Source organism: Heteronotia binoei, chromosome 13 (assembly GCF_032191835.1).
Source record: "Heteronotia binoei isolate CCM8104 ecotype False Entrance Well chromosome 13, APGP_CSIRO_Hbin_v1, whole genome shotgun sequence".
Taxonomy (NCBI): Eukaryota; Metazoa; Chordata; class Lepidosauria; order Squamata; family Gekkonidae; genus Heteronotia; species Heteronotia binoei.
Window position 1 is genome coordinate 18,271,204 of NC_083235.1, and position 24,271 is coordinate 18,295,474.

Genomic DNA, 24,271 nt, shown 5'->3' on the forward strand with positions numbered 1-24,271 from the left:
CTGGAGCTCTAGGACGACTTGATGGGATGCAGCCAGACACTCACAACTCCCTGAACTACAGAGTTTCTTTAAACAGAAAGCTGAATCACTACAAAGCAACCAAAAGGTTTTCATTACCACAAACTGAGGCTGTTTATTCTGAAACAGCTTGAAGATGAGTTCTGTTCTTAAAATCTTCCAGCCAAACTCAGTTCTGTGGAGGGGGCCTGTATTTCCCACTCTCTCATTTTTTCACCCTGAGGACACGCTTCTTTTCAGATACTGTTCTGAAGCAGAAATAGAACATAACATCTGAAAAAAATTACATTCAAGTTTCTCTACCTAGAGACAAGTTTCAAGTGGTTCAAACCATTATACGTACTCCAATGCAGGTAAGTATTTGCTTATTCATAACACAAGGAGGGTGAAGGAGATCTTTGAGGAATCCATTTTCAGAAGTTCGCTCTAATCTGCTTCCTGTGATTCTGTCTTACAGTTAAGCACACCACCAGTACATCAAGATCACTTCTGACTACTCTGTGTGGCAGTGGATCCCCCAAAGTCTCAGGTATAGGTTTTTCCACATCAATACTATCTCATCCTTTTAACTAGAGATATCGGGGATTGAACCTAAGACCTTCTGTGTGCCAAGCAGAGATTCTGTCACTCAGCCACGGCCCCTCCTGAGAGTATTGAATTAGGAGCTAGGTTCTAATTTCCACTCTGTCATGAAGCTGACTAGGTGACCTGGGACCCGTCACTTTTTCTCCGCCTCAGTGAAGGAATAATGAGGATGGGAGAGCAATGTATGCCTCTCTGTACTCCTCAGTGGGAAGGGGGATATAAAAATATACAGATTGGTAGATTCACAATGCAATCCACCCCAACGCCCTTCTAAACCTATTGAGTTCAGTGGCTGAGTAGAGGGTAACTTTGCTTAGAAAGACATTATAACTGTGCCATCCTAAACAGTGGCCCTCTTCCAACTCTATAGATATTGTTATGGGCAGTTTTTGCTTTACCAAAAACAACTCCCAGACAAGGGTGGTTTCAGCAACAAGCAGTTTTTATTGAAAATACATGTTTGCAAATCATGGAGAGAGGGCAAGACCCAAGGCAGGGGCCGTAAGGTTCCCGACGCAGCATGTCCTAGCTATCCCTCTGACCAATCAGGTCCCAGCGGAGGGCTTCCAATCTTTGCTCATGCCTGACGTAATGATCTCATCCTACCCTTACATGGACATTTCCCCCCTGTGTCCTGCATGATTAATATGTGCTTAGAGAGAAAAATAGTTAAATGCAAGCATAGCATTTTGGTAAAACTCGGGACTTTCCAGCAGTTATAAATAAATAACTTGCTGGCCAAGCGTTTTTTACAGCTTGGCCTGAGCGTGAGCAATTGTTGTCCGTTTTGTCAGGCAACTGCTGACATGGCTGAAGGGGCTTTTTCTTAGGTATGGTGGGCAAGAGACCTGTATTTATCCATATCAATATTAATGGACTTGGCTAGGTGTAGCTTTGCAATTCTATGGAGAGTTACTCCAGTCTAAATCCACTGGAGTCAACAGGCTCAATGTGGATTAACTTTGTATAGGATTAACTTTGTATAGGATTAACTTTGTATAGGATTAACTTTGTATAGGATTAACTTTGTATAGGATTGAACAGCAGCTGCTATAAACAGTGTGATACAATATAAAGTTAAAAGTGAGAGTGATCACTATAGTGAGTTCTGGTGTTCTTTTAAAACCAAGAATTTAAAAATTCTCTTTTAAAGAGAATGGATTACATTTCCTGACATGTTCCCTAAGAGCTTTTTAAAAATGTTAGAAGATTAATTCCCTCCACATCCTGCTGAGCCTTGTCGGAAGGAATGATCTCTTTCAGAGAAATTGCACACAGGAGAAGTATGAACTGCTCTCTCCCAGTGACACAGCCATGGCTTACATTTGGGCCTAGCTATTGATCGTTTGTCAATAAAGATGTCAGGAGGTCAGATCAGGGATTTCTCAATTTGCATATAATTTGTACATGTTGCTTTAGTGCCGAATGATATAATACAGTGGTGGCCAAACTTGCTTAAAACAAGAGTCACATAGAATAAATGTCAGATGTTTGAGAGCCGCAACACACAAATGTCAGATGTTTAAGAGAAGGGAGGGAGGGAAGGAAGGCAAATAGGGAGGGAGAGGTGGAAAGAAAGCCGCTTTAACTTTCAATGCATTGTCCAAACCACCAGCTGGTTTGAAGAAATGATTCAAAGAGACAAATACCCTTTGAAAGCCAGCTGATGGAGCAGTGGGGTTCTCAAGAGCCACACAACATGTGTGAAAGAGCCACATGTGGCTCCTGAGCTGCAGCTTGGCCACCCATGATTTAATATATCATAGCAGCTCTCTCTCTCTCTCTTCTTTTTTTGCAGACACAGCATTGTTCTTGCAGAACTCTATTCACATCTGCAATTATTTTGTTTCGTTTACAATGCAGCCAGCTGCTGGAGCTATCTAGCTAAAATCCAGTACTCATGGATTCATCCAGACACAGGAAGAATGCACAGGAGTTAAGAGAACAATATGCAGTCTGTGAGTGATGTGCTGCTCTTACTTCTGAAGGAGGCTGAAAATAATACTGGTTAGAAGGAGGGAGTCAAAAACTATTTGGGTGACATATGTTCCAAGTTTCCCATAGACGCTTAGGCAATATTAGTGCAAGATCTAATAACACCAGCTTTCTTGGACTTCTGTATTTGCTCCTCTCCTGTATATGTTATCATGTGTCAATGGTGTCTTTTGGATCTGTGCAAACTGAAGAGTTGCAATGCAAAATAATATATGCACACAGATCTAACATTAAAAATTACCATATCTGGAGAAACTGGGGAAATTTTAATCTTCCCACATGTACTGTTACCAGTCAATTATTCTTCTATAAAAGAAAATGCAAAGAGAGAATATGACAGAAAAGTGCTGAATTAAATTAATGCAGCTCTCCCCCAAGCCTGAACAAGAGTTTTGATATTCTCTAGGGGTGGTCAAACTGCAGCTCGGAAGCCACATGTGGCTCTTTCACACATATTGTGTGGCTCTTGAAGCTCCCGCCACCCTGTTGGCTGGCTTGGATAAGGCATTTGTCTCTTTAAATCACTTCTCCAGGCCAAGCCAGCTGGCAGCTTGGACAATGCATTTAAAGTTAAAGTTGCTTTCTTTCCACCTCTCCCCCCATCTATTTTCCTTTCTGCCTGCCTGCTCTCAAACATCTGCCGTTCATGTTTTGTGGCTCTTGAACGTCTGATGTTTATTTTATGTGGCTCTTATGTTAAAAGCAAGTTTGGCCACCCCTGCTCTAGGTCAAAGGCTCTAATAAGTTAGTCAGCATGAATCACTAACCAAAGAGAAATCAGTCGATTCAGAATGGGCAAAAAATGTTGAAGAGGTACAGAGTAGGGTTAACATAAAATCAGATGAAATCAAGGAAAACACAGGATAAAACATAAGAAGCAGAAATAATTAGCATCTGCAGAGGACCAGATCATGATAGTACCTGCCCTTCCAGATGTTAGTTTGTTGTCCTTGCCATGTCTCACACTGCGCCTTGTGTTGATTTTGTCTTTTTTTAATCTTAATTCTCCTCTGATCTTCAGCAAGTAGGAATGGTCCTCACCCACCCTCAATGGATTGATTTATCTTTCCATGGTTATTGCTTGCCACTAGCTTTCTTGTCTGTGTTTCTACTTCCACACTTCTGCTGCTTGTAACTTATAGCATAAATATTTAGCTCCTATGGATGTACCAACCATGCATTGATAAAGTGAATTTTTCAGACTGAATATTCTCACTTCTGGTTATGTTTAGCCCGGTATGTTTAGCCTAGAGAGGAGACAGCCGAGAGGTGATGTGATCACCATCTTCAAGTTCTTGAAGGGCAGTCATATAAAGGATAATGCAGAGTTATTTTCTGTTCCCCCAGAAGGTCAGACCAGAACCAATGGGTTGAAATTAAATCAAAAGAGTTTCCGGCTCAACATTAGGAAGAATTTCCTAACACTTGGAACAGTTCCTCAGTGGAACAGCCTTCCTCTGCAGGTGGTGGGCTCTCCTTCTTTGGAGGTTTCTCAACAGAAGCTAGAAGTACTCTTTCAGGTTTTTCAGTGATTTCACAGAATTTATATTGGTTCCTTTAACCATCAGAGTTTGAATGTAACTTTCTTTTTCACCCTCTATATCATCTATTCCAGTTATTCAGGCATGCCTACAACTAAGAGAAGTTTGACTTTTACTTTATAACCCTAAACATGAAAAGAAATAAGCAAACTCACATCTTTCCTTTTGTAGCCTTATTCTTCTTGTAACTTGGTCTGACGCAAGCTAGACTTATGACTATTAACCACAGAATGTTCTTCTTCTTCAGCTACCCATTTTCTTCAGTTCACAGCCTAGGCATTAATGCAGTCCCTTAAGACAACTCCTGGCCCAGTGGAGAAGACACAAAGCAGATGATGACCAACAACAGTGAGATAGTGGTGACTGAGTTCATTTTGCTTGGTCTCTCCAACCATCCTGTGGCTCAGGCCATCTTCTTCTGGATTGTTCTGGTTATCTACCTCATCAACTTGCTGGGGAATGGCCTGATGGTTATAATGATCATTATCAACTCTCACCTCCATACCCCCATGTACTTTTTCCTCAGCAACCTCTCCTTCCTAGACATTTGCTACACCAGCAGCAGTGTCCCTCAGGCCTTGGTTACCAGCAGCACAGAGAGAACAACCATTTCCTTCATGGGCTGCATGGCCCAGATACACATCAGCCTGTATCTAGGCACCACGGAGTGTGTCCTCCTGGCTGTCATGGCATACGACCGCTTTGTGGCCATATGCAGCCCTTTACACTACACAGTGATCATGAGTTGGAAAGTTTGTGTCCAAATGGCCATTGGAACTTGGGGTACTGGTTTTATCCTGACCCTCATCCCTACCGTCACAGGCCCGAAACGGTTCTGTGGCTCAAATGTCATCAACCATTTCAGTTGTGAGGCCCAAACAGTTGGTAAGCTGATCTGTGGTGACACTCACTTAAACAATATTGTTTCTTTTGCCAACAGCATACTGGTCCTTATCGTACCATTTACTTTTATCTTGCTAACATATCTGCGAATTGGCCTAGCAGTTTGGCGGATCCGCTCTGATCAGGGCTGGAGCAAGGCTCTTTCTACCTGTAGCTCTCACCTAGCTGTTGTTGGCATCTTCTATGGTTCAGCCATGGCCATGTACCTTCAACCAAAATCTAAATATACCTCTGACAGAGACAAGATGTTTGCTGTTTTCTATGGAGCTGTGACTCCCATGCTCAACCCTCTGATATACAGTCTGAGGAACAAGGATGTGAAACGGGCATTGCAGAAACTCTTTGGGGGAAAGCATTCCAGATATTAAATGGACTTCTTCACCTTCTGCCACCATCTCTCTACCAGTCCTCATTGGTTTATAATTTTCTTCATTTTTCATGCTGGACACTGCTAAAATGGTGACAGTTACAATCCTCACTTTTAAAGATGTGTTTGTGGGAGTTGGTTTCCTGTTTATTTTTGTTGATAACAGTATACTCTGGAGACTAGCACTTCAACTAGATCATGTTTAACAGCCAGTTTCCCTCCGGAACTTTTGGTGCCTGAGTTGAACCAGAGAAACATAAGAACATAAGAGAAGCCATGTTGGATCAGGCCAATGGCCCATCCAGTCCAACACTCTGTGTCACACAAGAACCTAAGAGAAGCCGTGTTGGATCAGGCCAATGGCCCATCCAGTTCAACACTCTGTGTCACATAAGAGAAGCCGTGTTGGATCAGGCCAATGGCTCATCCAGTCCAACACTCTGTGTCACATAAGAGAAGCCGTGTTGGATCAGGCCAATGGCCCATCCAGTTCAACACTCTGTGTCACAGAAGAACATAAGAGAAGCCATGTTGGATCAGGCCAATGGCCCATCCAGTCCAACACTCTGTACACACAGTGGCCAAAAAACCCAGGTGCCACCAAGAGGTCCACCAGTAGGGCCAGGACACTAGAAGTCCTCTCACTGTTGCCCTCCCAAGCACCAAGAATACAGAGCATCACTTGCCTCAAGGGAGATCCCAAGTAAGAGTCCAGGGGCATCCAGGCAAAAGTCCAGGAAAAGTCCCAAGAAATAGTCCAGGGGAAGTCCTAGAGAAGACTTTAGGGAGATCCCAGGGAAAATTCAGGAGAGATCCTAGGGCAGGGGTGGCCAACGGTAGCTCTCCAGATGTTTTTTGCCTACAATTCCCATCAGCCCCATGGTGGCTGGGGCTGAAGGGAGTTGTAGGCAAAAACATCTGGAGAGCTACCGTTGGCCACGCCTGTCCTAGGCCATAACCACACAAACCGTTCTGGGTCAGTGAGCAACAATGACTCTCTGTTTCTTCTGGGACTAGGGAAGAGGAAATATCCTATTTCATTTTTTTCTTGCATTCACTGATTTATCAATCCTTGGCCTGACTTCTCCCTTCATGCTGCCAGTTTCTGTGAATTTCTTTGTAGTATAAAAGAATATTGTATTTTTTTAATGTTCAATAAACTATTAAAATACAAAATGCATAATGCATACATATTCTAAAATCACAGATTGATACACAGTTAGCATTGGGTAATGCATACTTTGTGATGGACATTTTTGGTTCAAGGAAACAAAATATAATATGAAGATGAAGAATTGTTGATTCCATTTGCAGAAGAGTAAATAAAACTGAAATACAGATTTAGAGTTGAAACTGTGGAGGTGAGAATGTTGAAATCATTCATACTGCAACTTGGCGCCTCTCCTCTCTTGAGAGATAATTGACGAGTTAATTGATGTCTTCATATTCTTTGCATGTCCTCTTAACTCACAAGGTCTAGGAGATCTTGGAATTCACTGCCACAGGAGGTGGTGGTGGCTACAAGCATAGACAGCTTCAAGAGGGAATTGGATAAACATATGGAGCAGAGGTCCATCAGTGGCCATTAGCCACAGCGTATTGTTGGAACTCTCTGTCTGGGGCAGTGATGCTCTGTATTCTTGGTGCTTGAGGAGGAAACAGTGGGAGAGCTTCTAGTGTCCTGGTCCCACAGATGGACCTTCTGATGGCACCTCGTGGTTTGTTTTTTTTTGCCACTGTGTGACACAGAGTGTTGGACAGGGTGGGCCATTGGCCTGATCCAACATGGCTTCTCTTATGTTGTTACCCATGTTTGGAAGTCAATCCCCAGGTATGTTCAGGCCTGACTTGCACTGGGAAGGACAACAGCACACCTGGAAATTTGGCTTAGATCTCCACACTTCCATACTTGTTTTCCAACTTAAAACGAGCCAAAGAGCTGCTGTTTGCCTCACAGGAGAAACATAGCCCATCAGAAGACATAAATTCTCCCAGTAGAACCAATAGCAGCTCCCCAGGCCCTTTCAAGTCAGAAAAATTGCATAGGTAGAAGGCTTAATCCTCCTCTCATCATGTGCTGTGATCCTAATCTGAGAATCAGCTTCTAAGTGTGGAAACTCATGTGTACATCTGAGCCACAGGACCCATGGCAGTTGCTAAGCTGCATAAGGATTTTTGTTACACATGAATTGATTTCCATCCAGTGGCTGCAAAAGGAGAGGAATCATGGAGGCACCCCTTCCTTTGGCTTCCTTGGATGTGAGTTTTATACTTTTTGTGTTAACTGCCTTGAGTTGCTGTTTTAACAGAAAAGAGATGATCGGTTGAACTCGAGTTGGAACAGGAAAGAGAGGAGTTGCACTGGCAAGCAAGTGGGGGAGAAATCCCCACAAGCTTTAGGGCGCAATCCCTCCTTGCCACCCCATTGGCCCTGTTTTCCGTCCACAGATATCAAAAGGGAAAGAAGGGGGATCCTTTTTTAAAGAATCAAGGATGCTCCCAGTAAAAACAAAAAGAAGACCGCAGATTTATACCCTGCCCTTCTCTCTGAATCAGAGTCTCAGAGCAGCTTACAATCTCCTTTATCTCTTTTCCCCACAACAGACACCCTGTGAGGTGGGTGGGGCTGAGAGAGCTCTCACAGCAGCTGCCATTTCAAGGACAACTCCTACGAGAGCCATTCCAGCAGCAGAAGGGGAGGAGTGGGGAATCAAACCCAGTTTTGCCAGATAAGAGTCTGCACACTTAACCACTACGCCAAACTGTCTGGAAAAACTGGCAAGGAAAAAGGCATGACATTAAAGCCAGACCAGTTCTCTGGCAACTTATAATTGTTCCTTTGCACCAAATGAGAGACTTGTGCTAGAAGGATCCACACCTTGAAGGCTTTATTTTTCCTGTTTCTTTCCTTGGATCTGCATCACTAATAGACAGAATATTAATTTTCCGTTCTCTTGTGATCTAGTTCAAGTTCAAGTTTATTTATATCCCGCCTTTCCCACCGAAGTAGCTCAGGGCGGCTCACAACACATAAAAATCTAACAATAATTTGAATTTAAAACATCTTACACAGTTAAAACAGTAGAATAATAAAACATATAAAACATATAACGGCAGTCTATCAGAACTACACTCAGCTTCTAATGCCAGTTAATTATAAGCCTGCCAGAAGAGGGCTGTCTTACAGGCCCTGCAGAACTGACCAAGGTCCTGCAGGGCCCTCACCTCTTCCGGCAGTTGGTTCCACCAGAAAGGAGCCGTTATGGAGAAGGCCCTGTCCCTGGTGGATTGCAGGCGGGCCTCCTTTGGCCCGGAGATAACAAGCAGATTTTGAGATCCCAATCTCAGTACTCTCTGGGGAACATCTGGGGAGAGACAGTCCCTAAGGTAGGCAGGTCCTAGGCCATATAGGGCTTTAAAGGTAATAACCAGCATCTTGTACTGAACTCAGTATATTATTGGCAGCCAGTGCAGAGTCCGGAGCCCTGGCCGAATGTGCTCCCATCTTGGGAGCCCCAATAACAACCGGGCCATGGCATTCTGCACTAACTGCAACTTCCGGGTTTGGCACAAGGGCAGCCCCATGTAGAGGGCATTACAGTAGTCCAACCTCGAGGTGACCGTTGCATGGATCACCATTGCTAGGTCGTCACGCTGCAGGAAAGGAGCCAGCTGCCTCACCCGTCTAAGATGAAAAAATGCAGATTTAGCAGTGGCTGCTATCTGAGCCTCCATTGTTAAGGAAGGCTCCAATAGTGCCCCCAAACTCCTGACCTTGTGCGCCGCTGTCAGTGGCGCACCGTCAAAAACTGGCAGGGGGATTTCCCCTCCCAGAACACGACGACCCAAGCAAAGGACCTCTGTCTTCGCTGGATTTAGCCTCAGCCCGCTCAGCCTGAGCCACCTGGCCATGGTTTGTAACGACCGGTCCAAGTTTTCTGGGATGCAGGCCAGCCATCCATAAGCAGATAGAAAATATTGGATTTATATCCCACCCTCCACTCCGAAGAGCCTCAGAGCAGCTCACAATCTCCTTTACCTTCCTCCCCCACAACAGACACCCTGTGAGGTGGCTGGGGCTGGAGAGGGCTCTCACAGCAGCTGCCCTTTCAAGGACAACCTCTGCCAGAGCTATGGCTGACCCAAGGCCATGCCAGCAGGTGCAAGTGGAGGAGTGGGGAATCAAACCTGGTTCTCCCAGATAAGAGTCTGCACACTTAACCACTGCACCAAACTGGCTGGTGACAACCCAGCCCATACCTTCGGGCAATCTGGGCAAGGGGGCGCATATAGATGTTAAATAACATCGGGGAGAGAACCGCTCCTTGAGGCACTCCGCAATCAAGCGTGTGTCTCCGGGTCAGCTCACCCCCAATCGCAACCCTTTGTCCCCGACTCTCAAGGAAAGAGGAAAGCCATTGTAAGGCCAACCCCTGAATCCCCGCGTCAGCGAGGTGGCAGGTCAGTAGCCGATGGTCGACCGTGTCGAACGCTGCTGACAGGTCCAACAACATCAGCACCGCCGAGCCGCCCCGGTCCAGATGCCGTTGAAGGTCATCTACCAGGGCAACCAACACCGTCTCCGTCCCATGGCCCAGGCGAAAGCCGGACTGAAGGGGATCAAGGATGGAAGCATCCTCCAGGAAACTCTGTAGCTGCATCGCCACTGCCCTCTCGATAAGTTTGCCCAAAAAGGGCAAGTTCGAGACTGGCTGGTAGTGTACCAATGCGGCCGGTTCTAATGTTGTTTTTTTCAAGAGGGGGCGGACCACCGTCTCTTTAAGCGGTGTTGGAAAGTGCCCCTCCCTCAGGGATCAATTTATGATATCCCGTACAGGATATCTAAGCTCCCTCTGGCAGGATTTAATCAGCCAGGAAGGGCATGGGTCCAAATTGCAAGTTGTTGGGTGTGCAGATAAGAGGATCCTGTCAACTTCCTCCAGGCTGAGAGCACTGAAACCATCCAGAACATGATCCGAAGACAGGCACGGTTCCTTGGGTTCGCAAACTGTCTCTAATATGGCAGGGAGGTCGCGGCAGAGTGACGCGATCTTATCCGCAAAAAAATTTGCAAAAGCCTCACAGCCAATCTCCAATTCATTAGAATTTGGTCTGCCTTGTGGCAGCGTTGTAAGATTCCGAATTATATTGAATAGTTGTGCCGGGCGCGAAATTGCAGATGCAATCTTAGCCGCAAAGTATGTTTTCTTTGCAGTTTTGACTGCCATCTCATAGGACTTCATAATCTCTATAAGATGTTCGAGTCGCTTTGTCTCGAATACGCCACCATTGCCTCTCTAGTCGTCTGAGTCCCTGTTTTAATTGCCGCAACTCTTGGTTATACCACGGTGTCGGCTTTAAACGCGGGCGCAGAGGAGGCCTAGGTGCGATCTCATCAATGGCTCTGGAGAGCCTATCATTCCAAGACTCCACCAAATCATCCAAGGAATCGCCAGGGGGCCAGGGATCCCATAGCGCCATCAGGAACCGTTCCGGTTCCATCAGGCTCCGCGGGTGAGATAAAATACACTCTCCGCCTAAACAGGTTTGGGGTGGCACATCCACACGAGCCTTGAGGGCATAGTGATCCGACCATGGCACTGCTTTAGCAGTTATATTGTTCACTAAAACTCCCGCCGCGAAAACCAGGTCTAACATGTGCCCTGCCTGATGGGTGGGCGTTGTAACAATTTGGGAGAGTCCCAGTGTCACCATGGATGACACCAGGTCCATCGCCCAATTGGAGGCCGCGTCATCGGCATGAACATTGAAGTCACCCAAGACCAGAAGCCTTGGGCACTCCAATGCCCAGCCCGCCGCGGCCTCCATCAGGGATGGAAAGGCACCAGCCGGAGCGTTAGGCAGACAGTACACCAGCCAGATCGCCAACCCCTCCCCACCGTCCCACATCAGACCGGCACATTCAATGCCCTTGATCTCCGGGGCCGGGAGAGCCCGAAAGGAGTAAACCTCTCATATGAATAGTGCCACTCTCCCCCCCCCACCCGCTAGTCCGCGACTGGTGAAAGACCGAGTATCCCAGGGGGGGCATCTGGGTGAGAGCTACAGTCTCCCCATTGTGCACCCAGGTCTCGGTCACGCATGCCAGGTCCACATCCTGCTCTAGTTGGAATTCCCGAAGGGTAGCGGTCCTATTATTGATGGAACTGGCATTACATAACACCAGTGACAGAGGCGAGTAATTTCACCTGGCCCCACTACCTGTCACCATCGGGATGGGATGCAGGCTGGAAGGTGGCCGAGCACTGTCATGTCTCAGCCTCCTTCCCTTATAATTCTGCCTGTTCCCACCGTCATACCTTCCCCTCCTCAGGAGTACAGGAATCCCCAGGCCCGTCATTTCCTACTGGTGGCCACCAGCTCCTCGACTGGCAGAATAGTTATACCTATATCTAGTGATCCCATAGCTAATAAAGTCTCCCTGCTTAAGAGGGGACTGTGTTTCAGATTCCTCCCTGCACTCCTGGCCTTTCACTCATGCAACTACATACATACAGGGGAAGTGCTGAAGCAACTAGGATACTTTGTCCTTTGTATATGCTCAGAAGCAGCCTTTATTAGTGTTGCCCAAGCCACTGGTAACAAGGGAGGTTGGATTTAGTTTGAGATGGTGGCACAGAAGAAGAACACGCTTATATACATGTAAACATGCCTACACGCATGCAAGTGCACATAGACCTAATCTATTGCTGTAGTCCCATGAGCAGTTTGATCTGATATCGTTGTTGTTTCCTTCTGGATGTAAAGTGTACGATCAAACAGCAACATCTGCCTCCTGTTCCCCAGTTGCTGGCACCCCGTTCTGACCCACCTTTATGGATTTCTGCACTTTCACCCTGCATTTCTAGCTGTCTGAACTCCCCTGCTGCAAAGTTAAGCTATTTGGGAAGTCTGAACCTTCTCTTCCATTTTTGCCTCTCTTTTAAAAATCAGGTAGCGATGTCCACATATCTGTATAATCGTCCCTGGCATTGTCCATCACTGCTTGTACATTGAAATGGCCACTCCTAGGGTACTTGTTTCTGAGCAACAAATCCTCCCCCCCAAAAAAACCTCTCTCTTGTTTCTGCATTAGAGTTGCTGTTTGAGAACATCCCATGATTGACACAAGACTAAATGTACTGAATTCATTGTACTACTCTCAGGTAAATCTGCACTTTACCTCCTTTTCATGTATTCCAAGGAAGAGAGGAGAAGGGAAGGAGGCTGAGAGGAACCAGAGTACTTGGCAGAGGGATTGTGGAGCTGTCAAAAAGGAGCTGGAGCTTCAGATACACACTTATGACCATGGATGGGGGTGGGTGGGAAAGGATGCCACAAAAATCTGAATGATTGGCCATGGGGTGAGCACGCAGTGAAGCCGGTTCAGGGTGGGATCAAGACTTCCCATTACAAATAAAACATTCTGTGTGGCCAGATCATGCCAAGCCTGTAGTGTGACTGCAGCCTATGACAACCAGAGGGGAAGGCAGGCTACCAAAGGAGAATTCCAAATCCTGCCTAATGGAGGAATAGATGAGTGTCTGGGGTGACTTTCTGTCCCAACTTCCAGGCAGGCTTGCATGCCAGTGAGAAGAAGTTGCCTTTTGCTTGCTTGTGAGCATCAGACACAAACCAGTTCAAATTAAATTTGGATTTCCCTCTTTTCTTTTCTATGCCACTTTTCATCCCTCCAGAGGGAAAAGTGGCCTAAGAATGCTTCAATAGAAGAAGAAGAAGAAGAAGAAGAAGAAGAAGAAGAAGAAGAAGAAGATGATGATGATGATGATGATGATGATGATGATGATATTGGATTTATATCCCGCCCTCTACTCCGAAGATTCTCAGAGCAGCTCACAATCTTCTTTACCTCCCTCCCCCACAACAGACACCCTGTGAGGTGGGTGGGGCTGGAGAGGGCTCTCACAGCAGCTGCCATTTCAAGGAAAACCTCTGCCAGAGCTATGGCTGACCCAAGGCCATGCCAGCAGGTGCAAGTGGAGGAGTGGGGAATCAAACCCAGTTCTCCCAGATAAGAATCTGCACATTTAACCACTACACCAAACTGGCTCTCCAAAATGGAAGAGAAGGTTCAGACTTCCCAAATAGCTTAACTTTGCAGCAGGGGAGTTCAGACAAATAGCTCAGTCATGTTCTATTATGCGCTGTGGGGTTTGGTCTCTGTTGCTACCATTTTCCTATTAGGTTCATCTAGTCTCTGGTGTTCTAGGATGATCTGATGGGACACAGCCAGACACAATTTCTGAACTACAGAGTTTCTTTAAACAGAAAGCTGAATCACTAGGAAGCAACAAAGAGGCTTTCATTACCACACAAATTGAGACAGCTGAAATAGCTTGAGTTCTTCTCTTAAAATCTTCCCGCCAAACTCAGTTCTATAGAGGGGACTTGTATTCCCCACACCCTCATTTTTACACCCTAAGGACACTCTTCTTTTCAGATGATTTCTGAAGTAGAAATGGAACATAGCATCTGAAAAAAAAGTTTACATTCTCAACCTGGTGACAAGCTTCAAGTGGTTCAAACCATTCTACTTCTACCAGTCCAGGTGAGTGTTTATAAGTAAGGGTCTTGCTTACTCCTAACACAAGGAGAGTGAAGGAGTTCATTGTGGAATCCATTTTCAGAAGTTTAGTTCCGATCTGCTTCCTGTACTCTGCCTTACACTGAATCAGTCCAGCAAGGTCAGTATAGTCTACTCTGAGTGGCTTAAGGTCTCAGTTAGAGGTTTTTCAAGTCAATACTATCTCATTCTTTTAACTGGAGATGGTAGGGATTGAACCTATGACCTTCTGTGTTCTAAGCAGAAGCTCTACCACTGAGACACAGGCCCTCTCTGACCCTGTTGAATTAGGAGCTGGGAAATCTAGGGTCAAATCTCCACTCTGCCATGAAGCTGACTAGGTGACCAGGGTCCAGTCACTTTTTCTCCTCCTAAATTACCTCACAGGGTTCTTGTGAGGGAATAATGAGGAAGAGAGAACAATGTATGCCTCTCTGAGCTCTTTACTGGGAAGGGAGATATAAAAATATAACCGACGGATAGATTCACAGGGCAATCCAAATCTACACCCTTCGAAACCTATTGAGTTCAACAGCATAGTAGGGTTTAACTCTGCTTAGAATGGCATTATAACCATGCCATCCTAAACAATTCCTTTTCCAAGCCCATTGACTTCAATAGACATAGAAAGGAGTAGCTTTGCAGTTCTATGCAGAGTTACTCCAATCTATATCCACTGAAGTCAATCGGTTCAGTGTGGGTTAACTCTGTATAGGATTGCACAGCAACTGCTATAAACAGAGAGGTACAATACAAAATTAAAAGCAAGAGTGATCGCTATAGCCAGTTCTGGTGTTCTTGTGAAATAGAGAATTTGAAAATTTTCTTTTAAAGGGAATGGATTATATTCCTAAACATTTTCCTTAATAAAGGTAAAGGTAGTCCCCTGTGCAAGCACCAGTCGTTTTTGACTCTGGGGTGACGTTGCTTTCACAACGTTTTCACGGCAGACTTTTTATGGGGTGGTTTGCCATTTCCTTCCCCAGTCATCTACACTTTCCCCTCAGCAAGCTGGGTACTCATTTTACCGACCTCGGAAGGATGGAAGGCTGAGTCAACCTGGAGCCAGCTACCTGAACCAGCTTCTGCTGGTATCAAACTCAGGTCATGAGCAGAGGGCTCCGACTGCCGTACTGCAGCTTTACTACTCTGCACCATGGGGCTCTATTTTCCTTAGTAGCTAAGAGCAAATGTGAGGAGAGCTCTTAGTTGTATGTACCTGTATGACAACTATTTTTTCTCCAGTGTCCTGCTTTGTGAGGAGGAATGATCTCTTTCAGGAAAATTGCGCAGGAGAGAAAAATGAACTGCTTTCTCCCAATGACACAGCCATGACCTAAATTTGGGCCTTCCTCTGCTTTTTATTATACATTGTTAATAAAAATGTCAGGAGGTCTGATCAGGGATTTCTCAATTCACATATAATTTGGTCTTGTTACATTAGCGACAAATTATATATTATATCATAGCAGCTCCCCATTTTATTGTGGACAGAGAATTTCTCTTACAAAATTCTATTCATGTCTGCAATTATTTCTTTTAACTACTGGATTCATCTGGCTCCCAGACAGTATTCAAGGATTCACCCAGACACAGGAAAAATGCACTGTAGTTAGGTGAATAAAATGCAGTCTGTGAGTAATCTTCCTACGCCCCCCCAGGACAGAACAGAGATGTTGCTTTGTTTTTTTTAATCTCATTACATATGCTAAACCCACTTTCACCAAGTAGGGCGATATATCCACGGTATTCCATTGTATTTCTCTTTTAGGACAGTGCATCAGAATAATGCTTTTGTATTGACGTACTCAAACAAGGGATATGGGCTGTTTATCTCATTACATATATTAAACCCATCTTCTACTATATTTTAATGTATTTTTTCCTAATGGCAAACAAGAATGATGTATATATTTATGTTACATGTTAAAAGGTAAATTAGTTGGACAGGAAAAAACTTCTGGGAAAGAAATGCCTTCTTTTTGACCCAGGTTTATTAGCAATAGAATAATGAACAGGCATTCTCACATTCTGTTACTGTTTTATGGTTTCCCATGCCAATTCAAAGGTTTTCTGGATTTGTTAACTTTATTATTCTGTTATTGGTTTTTAACTTTGTACCACTTGGCATTCCAAACCCCACCAGCTATATGTAGCTCTGCTTACTGTACTTCATTCCTTGTCTGAAGAAGTGTGCATGCACATGAAAGCTTACGTTCTGAATAAAACTAAGTTGGTCTCAAAGGTGCAATTGACTTCTATTTTGTTCAACTGTTAACCCATGTGTGTTCTTTTTGTTTTTCAATGACCCATTTTATCCAATTCACAGCCTAGACATTAAATCAATCTCCTCACACAGCTCCTTGCCCAGTGGAGAAGATGCGAAGCAGATGATGAACAACAGTGAGATAGTGGGGACTGAATTCATTTTGCTTGGTCTCTCGAACCATCCTGTGGCTCAGGCCATCTTCTTCTGGATTGTTCTGGCAGTCTATCTCATCAACTTGCTGGGGAATGGCCTGATGGTTATACTGATCATTACTGACTCCAACCTCCATACCCCCATGTACTTTTTCCTCAGCAACCTCTCCTTCCTAGACATTTGCTACACCAGTAGCAGCCTCCCACAGGTCTTGGTTACTTTCACCACAGAAAGAACTACCATTTCCTTCATGGCCTGCATGGCCCAAATACACATCAGCCTGTATCTAGGCACCACAGAGTGTGTTCTCCTGGCTGTCATGGCATATGACCGCTTTGTGGCCATATGCAGCCCACTGCACTACACAGTGATCATGAATTGGAGAGTTTGTGTCCAAATGGCTATTGGAACATGGGGTACTGGCTTTATCCTGACTCTCATCCCTACAGTCATAGGCCCTAAACGGTTCTGTGGCTCTAATGTCATCAACCACTTCACTTGTGAGGCCCAAACAGTTAGCAAGCTGATCTGTGGAGACACTCACTTTAGTGATATTGTCTCTTTCATCAGCAGTGTACTGGTCCTTATTGTACCATTCACGTTTATCATGGTGACGTATTTGCGAATTGGTCTGGCAGTCTGGCAAATCCGTTCTGACCAGGGATGGAGCAAGGCGCTCTCTACCTGTTGCTCTCACCTAATTGTTGTTGGCATCTTCTACGGTTCAGCCATGGCCATGTACTTGCAACCAAAATCCAAATACACCTCTGAAGGGGACAAGTTGGTCTCTCTTCTCTATGGAGCTGTGACTCCCATGCTCAACCCTCTGATATATAGTCTGAGGAACAAGGATGTGAAACGAGCCCTACATAAACTTTTTGGTGGAAAAGGATCTGGATATTAAATGGACTTCTTTATGGTCTGCTTCCATCTCTGGACTACTCTTTGTTTGTTTATTATTTTAACGTTCATGGACGGTGAAGTGCTGAGTAATGTAATCTTTCTTCAATTTGTTTTTATATGAATTTGTTTTTCATTCATGGAGAAGCAGGGCATTCAATATTGTTGTTATGTATCGTTGTTATCAGTGAAGTCTGAAGACAAATGGATCAGACTAGTACTTGGGAGACCAAGATTGAAACAAACAATTTGCCATGATGTTTTTTTTTTTGTTACTTTGGGCCAGTCAGTCTCTATTAGCCTAACCTACCTAGGTGAGGGTCTGGAGGAATGGTCTGTTGTACAAGTTTTTACATGTTTTCTACTGCAGAACATTATTTTGACTCCTAAATAACATGCTGAGTGATAGAACTTTCTGAGTAATTATGGGTCAGTCAATCAGCAAATGAAAGAAATAGTGACATCAGCGGATGTGGCCTAATATGCAAACAAGTCCCTGCTGAGCTTTTTCTACAAAAAAAACCCTGGAAGAACTTGAATAACAGTCCACTCCAGGGCTCATTCCTCACTCCAGTTCTTTTCAATCTATACATCTCTGACGTTCCTGAGATGATATCCAGGATGGGTTTTGTTTGTTTTTTGCCACTGTGTGACACAGAATGTTGGACTGGATGGGCCATTGGCCTGATCCAACATGGCTTCTCTTATGTTCTTTTGTTCTTAAGTTTGCTTATGCTGATGACATGGCAATTGCAGTAAGGCATAAATAAACTGAAAGGACTGAGGAAATACTGACTAGGGACCTCAAAATTTTGACTTACTACTACCATAAATGGCAGCTAATCCCAAATCCAAGAAAAACACAAGGCTCCTGTTTCCATCTCAGTAACAATCTTGTCAACCATGAACTTAACGGTTTATCATAATGGCACCCAACTGACACACAACCATACACCTAAGTACCTTGGCATTACCCAGGGCAGGACCTAAAGCTACAAAGGCACTCTTACCAATGTAGCAGTGAAAATACATATGCAAAACAATATTCTCCATAACTTATGTAGTACATCTTGGAGTGCATCTGCTACAACACTTAGCTGCTCAGTTTTGGGTGATCCAGATCCACTTTGCACTCTGATACACCAGCATATTTAGATCGCAGTACAGTTGATAGCTTATTTATTTTACTTATATCCAGTGCTTTTATTTTTGTAGAAAAAGCCCAACAGTAACCCATTTGTACATTAGCCCATACACCCCCTGATGTAACCACTGTTTCACACAGGGCTTTTGATATAAAAAGCCCAGCATGAACTCATTTGCATATTAGGCACACCCCTGATGCCAAGCCAGCCAAAACTGCATTTCTTTGTATTCCTGCTCAAAAAAAGCTCTGGTTATATCATTTGTATCCTACTTTTTCCTCTGGGGACCCAGTGTGGTTTACATCATTTCCCCCTCCATTTTATCCTCACAACAACCCTGTGAGGTAGGCAAAGCTGAGAGTGCGTGACCAGCTCAATATCACCCAGTGACCTTCCATGTCAGAATGGATGTTCACACCTGTGTCTCCCAAATCCTAGTCCAATAATCTAACCACTGCACCACACTGTTGGAATATAATCTTTGCCTTTGAACACAGGAGAGAAATAAGGAAAGTTATTCTGGTGGCAATCTAACATCAATCAAGATATATTTAGCTTAATTTCCCCCCTTCTGTGGATGGAGCCAGAGGCACAACTAAAAACCTTTTGCTTGTTAGTTTGTGATAATCAAACCTGAACTAGTTCAGATACAATTTGGATGTTTTTACCTTTTTTTCCCTATGCTATTTTGTATCCCTCCAGGGAGAAAAGTGGCCTGAGAATGCTTCAATAGATCAGTCATGCTGTGTGGTTTGTCTCTTTTGCCACCATTTTCCTATTAGGTTTGTCTAATCCCTGGAGCTCTAGGATGATCTGAGGCGCAGCCCAACACAATTCCCTGAACTACAGAGTTTCTTTAAACAGAAAACTGAATCACTAGGAAGCAACTAAGAGGTTTTCACTAGGAAGTAACTAAGAGGTTTTCACTAGGAAGCAACTAAGAGGTTTTCACTAGGAAGCAACTAAGAGGAACTGAGGTTTATTCTGAAACAGCTTGAAGATGAATTCTTCTCTTAAAATTGTCCTGCCAAACTCATTTCTGTGGAGGGAACTTGTATTCCCCACTCCCTCATTTTTTTCATCCCGAGGATACTCTTTAGAAGTTGTGAAGCAGAAATAGAATTTAGCATCTGAAAACTTTTATATTGTTTTCTCTACCTGGTGACAAGCCTCAAGTGGTTCAAACCATTCTACTTCCTCCAATCCAGGTGAGTGTTTATAGTAAGGGTCTTGCTTACTCCAAACACAAGGACAGTGAAAGAGATCTTTGTGGAATCCATTTTCAGAAGTTTAGTCCCCATCTGCTTTTTGAGTCAGGCCATTGGCCGATCAAGGTCAGTATAGTTTACTCTGAGTGGCCTAAGGTCTCAGGTAGAAGTTTTTCAAGTCAATACTACCTCATTCTTTTAATTGGAGATGATAGAGATTGAACCTAAGACCTTCTGGTTGCCAAGCAGAGGTGCTACCACTGAGCCACAGGCTCTCCCTGAGAGCACAGCATTAGGGTCTTGGGAAACCTAGATTCAAATTTCCACTCTCTCCTGAAACTCACTAGGTGATCTGGGGCCAGTCACTTTTTCTCCACCTAAATTACCTCACAGAGTAGTTGTGAGGGAATAATGATAAAGAGAGAACAATGTATGCCTCTCTGAAATCTTTAGTGGGAAGGGAGAGATAGAAATATAACTGGTGGAAAGATTCACCTACACCCTTATAAAGTTATTGAGTTCGAAGGCTGAGTAGGGTGTCCCTCTGCTAAGAATGGCATTATAACAGTGCCATCTTAAACAGAATTACTCTTTCAAGCCCATTGACTTCCATGAACTTGGACAAGTGTAGCTTTGCAATTCTATCCAGAGTTACTCCAGTGTAAATCCATTGGATTCAATCAGCTCAATGTGGATTAACTCTGTATAGGATTTAAAAAAAAAATTGAATCTGGTGCCACCTTTAAGACCAACCAAGTTTTATTCAAGGTGTAAGCTTTCATGTGCAAGCACACTTCTTCAGATACAGTGAAACAGAATTTCCTCAGCCATTACATAAAGGAAGAGGGAGGATGGATGGGGGTTTTAGTTGCCAGGATGGGCTAATTAGAATCAAGACAGAGACAGGAACAAAAATGGAAACCCATATAGGCAGAGGTTGTGCAGTAAATTATCATACAGCATAATGCAGATGTTGAACGGATTAAAGGGTCAAACAGGAATAATAAGCTCAGTTTATATGGTTACGATTTTTAAATTCAATTCTGGGGGTGTGCAGATTTATGTCCCTGTCCCCAGTCCAAATAAATACATTCCAGTGTCTGCTATTCATTACATTACATTACAATCTACTATTCTGTTCTATTATTCCAAATAAGAGATAAAATAAAAATGGCCCTTCCGGGGGACTGGTCAGAATACAGATGTAAGGGATGAATGAGAGATCCAGGTGGGTCGCCATCTTAGTCTGAAGCAGTAGAACAAAGTTTGAGTCCGATGGTACTTTTAAAGTCAACAATCCATAAGAATTTGAATTTTTCTTTTTCACCCTCCACACCATATATTCTAGTTACTCAGGCATGCCTACAACTAAGAGAAGGCTGACTTTTACTTTAAGAAAATCTAAAAAGAAAAGAAGCAAACAAATTCACATGTTTCCTTTTATACCTTTATTCTTTTTGTAACTTGGACTGACTCAAGTTAGGCTTATGCCTGTTAGCCAGTAAGTGTTCTTTTTGTTCTTTAGCTAACCATTTTCTCCAATTCACAGCCTAGACTTTAAAGCAATCTCCTCACGCAGGGGAGAAGATGCAAAGCAGACAATGAACAACAACAGTGAGATAGTGGTGACTGAGTTCATTTTGCTTGGTCTCTCTGACCATCCTGTGGCTCAAGCCATCTTCTTCTGGATTGTTCTGGTTATCTACCTCATCAACTTACTGGGAAATGGCCTGATGGTTATATTAATCATTACCAATTCCCACCTCCATACCCCCATGTACTTTTTCATCAGCAATCTCTCCTTCCTTGACATTTGCTACATGACCAGCAGTGTCCCCAGGCCTTGGTTACCTGTACCACAGAGAGAACAACCAGTTCCTTTGTGGCCTGCATGGCCCAGGTATACATCGGCCTGTATCCAGGCACCACAGAGTATGTTCTTCTGGCTGTCATGGCATATGACCGCCTTGCGGCCATATGCAACCCCTTACACTACACAGTGATCGTGAGCTGGAGAGTTTGTGTCAAAATGGCCGTTGGAACTTGGAGTGCTGGCCTTGTCCTGACCCTCATCCCTACAGTCACAGGCCCTAAAGACTTTTGTGACTCTAAATCATCAACCATTTCAGTTGTGAACCCCAAACAGTTGGCAAGCTGATCTGTGGAGACACTCACTTAAGTGATATTGTTGCTGTTACCAATACCATATTTCTCCTTACTGTACCATTTACTTTTATCTTGGTGACATATTTGCGAATCGGCATGGCAGTTTGGCGAATACGTTCCAACCAGAGATGGAGCAAGGCTCTTTCTACCTGTAGCTCTCACCTTACTGTCATTAGCATCTTCTATGGTTCAGCCATGGCCATGTACCTTCAACCAAAATCTAAATATACCACTGACAGAGACAAGATGGTCTCTGTTTTCTATGGAGCTGTGACTCCCATGCTCAACCCTCTGATATACAGTTTGAGGAACAAGGATGTGAAACAGGCATTGCAGAAGCTCTTTGGGGGAAAGCGATCCAGATATTAAATGGACTTCTTCACCTTCTGCCACCATCTCTCTACCAGTCTTCATTTGTTTATCATGTTACTTCATTTTTCAAACTGGACACTGCTAAAATGCTGATTGATGTAATCCTCACTTTTTAAAATTTGTAAGAGTTCGTTCCCTATTAAGGGGAGAAACCGGATATTTCTTGTCGGTATTAATCTTGCTGAGATGGATCAAAATACTCTGAAGACAACTAAATCTTTTTTCCTTTAGTCAGTCACCCTCTTCCAGACTAACTTACTTCACAGAGCTGTTGTGGGGATAAAGTGAGGGTGGAGCAGATTATGTTGATCACCCTGAGCTCTTAGCAGTGTGGAACCAGCGTGATGTAGTAGTTAAGAATGGTAGGCTTGTTCCCTTTCCTCACATCTCTGGTTTACCCGACGCTCCTTGGTTATCTACTATGGCGAAATCCATCCTTCTTATCTGATACTATCCTCCTTCTATCCCCTTTCCTTCTTGCTCTTTCAACAAGTTCAGGTATTCTGGTATACAGTATGGCTATTTAGATACCCACAACTGTAACCTTGTGCTATTTACTTCAGTAGCACTGCTTGGTAATTCAACGGTACTGACCATTTTTTTCACATGCTTTTGTTTGCAGGATTCTTTATTTGTTCATGTGATAGGTTATTAGGCTGGCTGCACTTGTGTGTAACATATTTTATATCCCTGTCTTCTCTTTTTCTCTGTGGATTTTTCTCAAAAAACTTGAAGGCTCTGCATTTGAATTTGGACTAAAACTGGTTATTTTAAGGGGGAAAACACATTATTTACCTAATAAATCACCTTACCCACCCCATAGGCCTTGTCAAGAGATACGAATTTTCATGGGGTGAGGTGAACACATAAGCGGTTTTGTCAGCAATGTGGAAGAGAGTTGTCATTTGGCCAGGAGAAAAAAACCCTCTATCTCTTCAACAGAGGTTTGATGGAACACATTTTTACCTCTGTGCTGTGAAAAGCTTCAGGTGCCCATTTCTATACATTAAGCCTCTTTTAAATGTTTTTTTTCCCTTCAGGACACTTGGCAAATTGGCTAGAATTCGGCCTGCACTGACCTTGGAGCTTTGTCTCCCAAAATTGACCCTTCCTCAGGTCATTCCTTGCTCCTTCATCTTCAGTGATTATCAGCATTCCCATGAACCTTAATCCCAAATCCAGCAAGATTTATGAAGTACTGAGCTAACCAGGAGTTTCAGATCGACATGCTATAGTTGTTTCAACATAGTATAGTTTAGTTTCAGCATACTATAATTACCAGTTTTTATTACAGATTTTTGTGCCTGAGTGGACCCAGAGAAAGAATCCAGTGGAAGTCTCAAGTAAGAGTCCAGGGGACATTCAGGAAACGTCCCAAGAAAAGAATCTAGGGGAAGTCATAGAGAAGACTGTAGAGAAGATCCCAAAGCAGAACTGCACAAACAGTCAGTGAGCAACAATGGCTCTCTGTTTCTTTTGGAACTAGGGATTAGGCAGGAGTGGAATTCTAGCAGGAGCTCCTCTGCATATTAGGCCACACACCCCTGATGTAGCGAATCCTCCAAGAGCTTTCGAGGCTCTTTTTTGTAAGCTCCAGGAGGATTGGCTACATCAAGGATGTGTGGCCTAATATACAAATGACCTCCTGCTAGAATTCCACCCCTGGGATTAGGAAAGATCCTATTTCATTTGTTCTTGCAATCACTCATATCTTAATCCATGGTTTGGACTCCTGCATTTATGCTACTGATTTTTGTGAATTTGTTTGCATTATAAAAGTATGTTGTATTTTTTAAAAAAATGTTCAATAAACTATTAAAATACAAAATACATCATTCATACGTATTGTAAACTTACTGACTGATACACAATTAAAATTGGGTACTGTATACTTTGTGCTGGACATTTTCAGTCCAAGGAAACAGAATATAATATGAATAATTGTGGATTCCGTTTGCAGAAGAGGTAATAAAACTGAAAGAGAGACTTGGGGTTGAAACTGGGAATATGAGACTGTTGAAATCATCCCTACTTCAACTTGTTCCCACTCCTCTCTTGAGAGACA

General features: G+C 43.8%; 2 protein-coding genes and 1 pseudogene across 2 annotated transcripts; all 3 read left to right on the forward strand.

Annotated features, from left to right (window-relative positions):
- Positions 1–4,471: 4,471 nt before the first annotated feature.
- On the forward strand, positions 4,472–5,410 carry LOC132581389 (olfactory receptor 13H1-like). The gene has a single exon (XM_060252619.1). It carries the CDS (start codon positions 4,472–4,474, stop codon positions 5,408–5,410), a length of 939 nt encoding a protein of 312 aa, XP_060108602.1.
- Positions 5,411–16,383: 10,973 nt separating this feature from the next.
- Positions 16,384–17,319, forward strand: LOC132581440 (olfactory receptor 13H1-like). Its single transcript, XM_060252681.1, has one exon. The coding sequence runs from the start codon at positions 16,384–16,386 to the stop codon at positions 17,317–17,319; it is 936 nt and encodes a 311-aa protein (XP_060108664.1).
- A 3,950-nt stretch (positions 17,320–21,269) lies between these two features.
- Positions 21,270–22,203, forward strand: LOC132581513 (olfactory receptor 13H1-like; annotated as a pseudogene).
- The last annotated feature ends 2,068 nt before the right edge of the window (positions 22,204–24,271 follow it).